The sequence below is a fragment of the Orcinus orca genome, chromosome X, assembly GCF_937001465.1.
Source record: "Orcinus orca chromosome X, mOrcOrc1.1, whole genome shotgun sequence".
Classification (NCBI taxonomy): Eukaryota; Metazoa; Chordata; class Mammalia; order Artiodactyla; family Delphinidae; genus Orcinus; species Orcinus orca.
This window is the reverse complement of record NC_064580.1, coordinates 60,869,802-60,875,995: the sequence shown is the minus strand read 5'-3', so window position 1 is coordinate 60,875,995 and position 6,194 is coordinate 60,869,802. Positions and strand designations below refer to the sequence as shown.

General features: G+C 44.6%; 1 protein-coding gene across 1 annotated transcript; it reads right to left on the bottom strand.

The window, feature by feature from the left end:
* Window positions 1–293: 293 nt before the first annotated feature.
* OTUD6A (OTU deubiquitinase 6A) lies at window positions 294–5,239 on the bottom strand. Its single transcript, XM_049704638.1, has one exon. It carries the CDS (start codon window positions 3,228–3,230, stop codon window positions 2,355–2,357), a length of 876 nt encoding a protein of 291 aa, XP_049560595.1. The 5' UTR covers window positions 3,231–5,239; the 3' UTR covers window positions 294–2,354.
* Between the last annotated feature and the right edge of the window lie 955 nt (window positions 5,240–6,194).

Below are 6,194 nucleotides of genomic sequence, written 5' to 3'. Positions count from 1 at the left end.
CCCTGCCACGTCCCATTCATCCCCCTAGATTGACCCCTTCCCCAGTTTTCACCCTTTTTCCCAGCCAGGCCCCCTTCTACAGATTATGCCTCCCTTCCTGGCCTATTCTTCCTTCCCCAGCCAGCATTCTCATCCCTATAAAAGGCTCTCTTCTCACAATGCATCCAAATACCTAGTTTTCTCAGGGACTTCCTCTTCTCGGCCAGCTGGCTATCTGAAAATGTATGTGATGCACACATTTACACAGTGAGCTATCTGGCAGGATTTCTATATTTGTATTTTGAAAACAGATTCCCCCCCCACCCCCTGCCTTCAAGAAAAAAAAAAACAGTGGCACTTCTTTCCCTCCTGCAACTAGCCCTGGACTGGCAAGTTTTTGAAAGTGAGAATTCTTTTTCATGCATAGCAATGAGAACATCCTTAACTGAAGCCATTTCATGATGTTTGCACTGAGTGAAACATCAAGTCAGGATAGCTTCAACTATCTTGTTACTCCCTAAATCCATCCCTGGGAGATATTCCACTCCAGGCCACCATCAAGACTGCAGGCCCATTCCTCCTTCCAAAAGCCTCATCTGTCACTGTGTCCTCCCCCTTCACTCCTGCTCCCTAACCCTCCAGGATTCCTTTGCTGAAGTCGATCCTGGGATACAAACTCTATATGAACTAAGTCAGCTATACAAAAATGGAAAACCGGGTATTTTTTAAACTGCTTTTATTCTTTAAACAAACTACGGTTCCCCTTTTCCCCTTTGTATATTTCATTTTAGAACATTTGGTGTGTACAAAGAATTTTTAAATGAATTTAAGTAATCTCACTGAAATATAGGATCTAAAGGTTAAATTTTTTAAATTGTTTACTGCAAATCATTTCACTTTTACATTTTTTGGCAAATTCAAGATATCAACAAGTCTCAAATATCAACAAAAGTTTATTGCTCACTTTTTTTTTGCTTCATACCAGTTGCAGATATAACAAAATGAATCAACTACTTTAATACTTTTTAAAATCTCTCTTTAAATACTTTTTATCTCTAAGAATTAAGGAAAACGACTAAGTTCAGATCTTTCACATTCATACCAGTTGTAGATAGAACAAAGTGGACCAACTGCTTGAACAACGTTATACCCTTTTATGTCTGAGAATAAAGGAAACTTAGTAGTTGATGTCACCCCTCACAGCAAGTTAAACTACCTATCAGTTTGCCTCTTCTTAGTTCACATCAGTTGCAGATATAATGAAATGAATCAACTACTTGAATAAAGTCATGTCCTTTCTTATATTTAATAAAGGAAATTAAATTGAGATCGTTCACATCTTAGAGCAAGCCTTATCTAGCCTATCAGTTTAGGTAAATGTACTTTCTACATTTAACGCTTACATTTAACTTCTAAAGTTAACAAACATTATTTAGAATTCAGGAAACATCTAAACAACTGTAATTAATTTGCAACCATACAAGGTTTTATGAAAAAACAAAATAAAATACTAGGGCTTCCCTGGTGGCTCAGTGGTTAAGAATCCCGGGGACACAGGTTTGAGCCCTGGTCAGCGAAGACCCCACCCCACATGCCGCGGAGCAACTAAGCCTGTGAGCCACAGCTACTCAGCCTGCGCTCTGGAGCCTGCAAGCCACAACTACTAAGCCCACACACCATAACTACTGGAACCCGCGCGCCTAGAGCCCCCACACTGCAAGGAAGACCCAGTGCAGCCAAAAAAAAAAAAAAGAAAAAAACTAGAGGAGGTCTTGTTTGTAACTTGAGACGTCTCCTGAGTAGCCCTGTTGAAGTGGAAAGCAAAACCCCCAAACAGCCCACGATACATTTTTTTCCCCAAAGAACTAAGCAAAAGGCATTCCCAAATCATTTCATTCACATCAACTCCAACTTTAAGTAATGAATACATTCACGGGGCAACCGGAAGATTCTGAGCTAAACTGATTTTTTTCCCCAAGTGAAGAACGCATCAAACCAAGTTGCCATTTTTTGAACCCCAAAGTTACTTGCAACGTGACCAGTTCTCTTGGGTGGGGCGCAGAGACCCTTCAGGGCAAGAAAGGTGAGAACTTGGCAAACTCACTCCGCTAGGGTAGGACGGTACAGATCTCTTCCTGGTCACCAGCCTCCGATCCCCCTACCCCGTGAAAGAAGCAACCCAGGGACGATCGAGGAGGATAGAAGAGCGAGGGAGGAAGAAGGGGGGCGGGGGAGGAGAGAGGGGTGAGCTCTAAGTAAAATGAATCAACAAAACCTTGAGAAAACCGAAGGAAAAAAGCGGAGCCTGCTGAGGAGACGCGGCGGCGGCAGATTCGGCTCCAACGGCGGCCGTCACGGCGATGGCGGCAGCGGGCCTAGATGAGACGCCGGGCCACGCTCCCGCCGGAGCCGGTGTCGAGTGGCTTCACCGAGTTGTAGTGCTCTGCGCTGCTGTAAGAGTACTGCTTGCAGACCAGGGTGAGCGGCTTCTTGGTGTACTCCTCTCCGATGACGACGGCGGGCGAGTTGGCCTGGATCACCTCGATGGGGGTCTGCAGGACGTGCGACAGGGCCCTCAGCTCGAGCTGGCTTCCACACGACGCGCTGAACACGATGTCGTCGCAGTAGCTCAAGAAGTCGTCGCGGCTGCAGGCGTCGCCGGTTTCGGGGTTGCTGAAGAAGGGCAGGAAGTCGTCGACATGCTGCCGCATGTACTCGGCGGTGCGCCTCCGCAGGCTCCCCACGGTCACGGAGAACACCAGCTGGTCTTGGATGGCGCGGTACATGCAGTGGTCGTCGGCCGGGATATCCTTCACCTCCAGATGCTTGGCCCGCAGGATGGCGCCGAGCTTCATTTCCTCGTCATGGCGCAAGCTGGCCAGATGCTCCATCTCAGCCTTGTCCATCCAATCCTGGCTTTCTCTATTGAAGGCCTCCTTTCTTTTGTGCTTTCTCTGTGCCCTCCAGAGGTGAGGAGGCTTGTTCTCGAGATCCAGCTTGGCCAGATCTTCAGTGACAGAATCGAGGCTGCTGTTATCAGGGAAACTCTCCTGGAACTTCTCCAGCTCCTGCTGGTGCTTCTGCTCCATCTCGGCCTCGAGGCGAGCCACATCGAGGAGCAACTGCTTTCTTCTCTGCTTGTCGCTCTTGGGGATCGAGCTCTTCATGCCCTGAATGTGGGCCTGCAGCTCTGTCTTCTCGCGGCTGTGGCGTCGTAACATCCGCTGATGCTCACTCTGTGAATCTCCCATGATGTTTAAGGGCGGGCGAGAATCGAAGTTTGGTGGCTGAAGTACCGCTACAGTTCACGTGAACAGTCTGACCACCGAACTGCCTAGAGCTCCTCAGCCTCCCCTGGCGGCTGTACTCTGTTCCCCTCACCCGCCGTTGCCCTCACTCTATTAACGGACCTCTCTGCCATTGGCCGCTGTCTCTCCGCGGCTACGCCTCCTAAACACTCCTGGCACTAGGATTGGCTGTTGGGAGACCCTACCTATGCTCCCATTAGACCACGTGGCAATACGTGCTTCCGGTTTCAGCGGGGTTCCTGCCCCAGATGTAAAATCCCACCTTTGTGCGTTACGTGCAGCAACTGAGCTTGTGGAGGTTTTCGTGGACTCTGAACTGCGTACTTCACTTCCTAGCCTGAACACAATGCAGACACTGGTCCTGCTTGAGAATCACATGACAAATACTGTTACACCAGCTGAATGTGCTCTGACACTGGACTTGTCCTTGTTCCCAGTGTTCAGGAGGTAATGTGGCTCTCTCCAGTTCTTTAGCTGCCTTGACTGATGAACCCTTAATTTTGTGTGTGTGTGTGTGGTACGCGGGCCCCTCACTGTCGTGGCCTCCCCCGTTGCGGAGCACAGGCTCCGGACGTGCAGGCTCAGTGGCAATGGCCCACGGGCCCAGCCGCTCCGCGGCACGTGGGATCTTCCCGGACCGGGGCACGAACCCGTGTCCCCTGCATCGGCAGGCGGACTCTCAACCACTGTGCCACCAGGGAAGCCCTGAACCCTTAATTTTGTGTATCAGAACAAAGATATTTCCTTATGTTCCTGGGAACACAGAATCCTTTCAGTTTAGGCCTCAAATCCACCCTGTCCCATCTCAGTGTGAGAAAGCAACAACCTGAAAGTTCACTACAGCTGAGCAGACTTCGTCTTGTGCCAACAGAATGCACCTACCCTAAACTCCCCTTCTCCTGGGTTCCCAGCTTCCAAAATGGGCTCCCATGAAGCACGGCAGTTGACCTTCATCAAGCCACTTCCTTCTGATTATTTTGAATCTCTAAAAGTTCTAAAAAATAAAATAAAATAAAGTAAAATAAAATCCCTAAGCTCTTTCAAACATGCTCTCATCCTGCCCCACTCTGCTCATCTGTATCCTGAATTCCCAAACAGGAAGGCTCTTGAGACAACCTCCTCCTTGTTACAAAGGAGGAAAGTGGACATTTGTCCAAGGTTTTACATATATCAAAACTTCAGTCGTTTTTATTGCTAAGTAGTATTCCATGATATGGATGTACTGTAGTTCATTTAACCATTCACCTGTTGAAGGACCTCTGGGTTATTTCCAGTTTGGGGTTCTTACAATCCCTGCTATAAACACCCATATACAGGTTTTTTGTGTGAGCGCAGGGCTTCATTTCTCTGGGAAAAAATGCCCAGGAGTGCAATTCCTGGGTCATATTATAAGTGTATGTTTAGTTTTTTAAGAAGCTATTTTCCAGAGTGATTGTACCATTGTGCATTCTCACCAGCAGTGTATGCGGAATCCAGTGTCTCTGCATCCTCACCAGCATTTGGTGTTGTCATAATTTTTTATTTTTAGTCATTCTGATAGATGTGTAGTGACATCTCACTGTGGTTTTAATTTGTGTTTCCCTGGTGGCTAATCATGTTCATCTTTTCATGTGCCCATTTGCCATCTGTGCTGTATCCTCTTGGGTAAAATCTTTACGTCATTTGCCCATTTTATAACTGGACTGTTTTTTACCACTGAGTTTTGAGACTTCTTTCTATATTCTAGATACTTGTTCTTTGTTGGATATGTGCTTTGCAAGTATTTTCTCCCACATTGTAACTTGTCTTTTCATCTCTTGGTGTCTCTCAGAGCAAAAGTTTTAAATTTCGATGAAGTCCAATTTATCCATTTTTTCCTCTCTAAGTCATGGTTTTGGTGTCAAGAACTCTTTGTCTAACTCTAGATACCAAAGAATTTGTCCTTTTTTTTTTTTTACTAAAAGTTTTATAGTTTTGCGTTTTAAGTTGAAACCTGTGATCTGTTTTGTGTTTATTTTCATGTAAAGTTTGAGGCTTAAGCCAAGGTTCATTCTTTTGCCTGTGGTGGTCCAATTCCTCCAGCATCATTTGCTGGAAATGCTATGCTTCCTCCATTGAATTGGTTTCGCATCTTTGTCAAAAATCAGTTAGGCATGTTTGTGTATGTCTATTTCTGGATTCTCTATTCTTTCCCATTGATCAATGTGTCTATCCCTCCTCCAACACCATAGTCTTGATTACTATGGAATAAATCTTGAATATAGGTAGACCCTTTCCTTCAATTTTATTCTTTTCTCAAAATTGTTTTAGCTATTCTAATTCTTTGTCTTTCCATATAAATTTTAGAATAATCTTGTCTATATCGACAAACAAATCTTTCTGGGATTTTCATAGGAATTGTGTTAGAGCCATATATTAATTTGAGGAGAATTGACATCTTTACTACGTTGAGTTTTCCAATCCATGAACACCTGGGTATGTATCTCCATTTATTTAAATTTTCATTGATGTTTTTCATGAATGTTTTATAATTTTCAGCATATATGTCCTGCACATATTTTGTTAGATTTACATTTAAGCATTTCATTCTTTGAGTGATTGTAAATGGTATTGTGTTTTTAATTTTGGTGTTCACATGTGCATTGCTAGCATACAGAAATACAGTTGACTTTTGTATGTTCATCTTGTATTCTATGACCTTGTTCAACTGACTTACTATTTCTAGGTGTTTTATATTTTATTTCTTTTTGGTAGATTCGTTGGAATTTTCTATGTAGAGAATCATGTTGCCTGTGAATAGGGACAGTTTTATTTCATATTTCCAGTCTGTATCCTTTCATTTCCCTTTTTTGCCTTATTGCACTGATTATAACTTCTAGCACTATATTGAATAAGAGTGGTGAGGGCGGGCAGGCTCGCTTTGTTCTG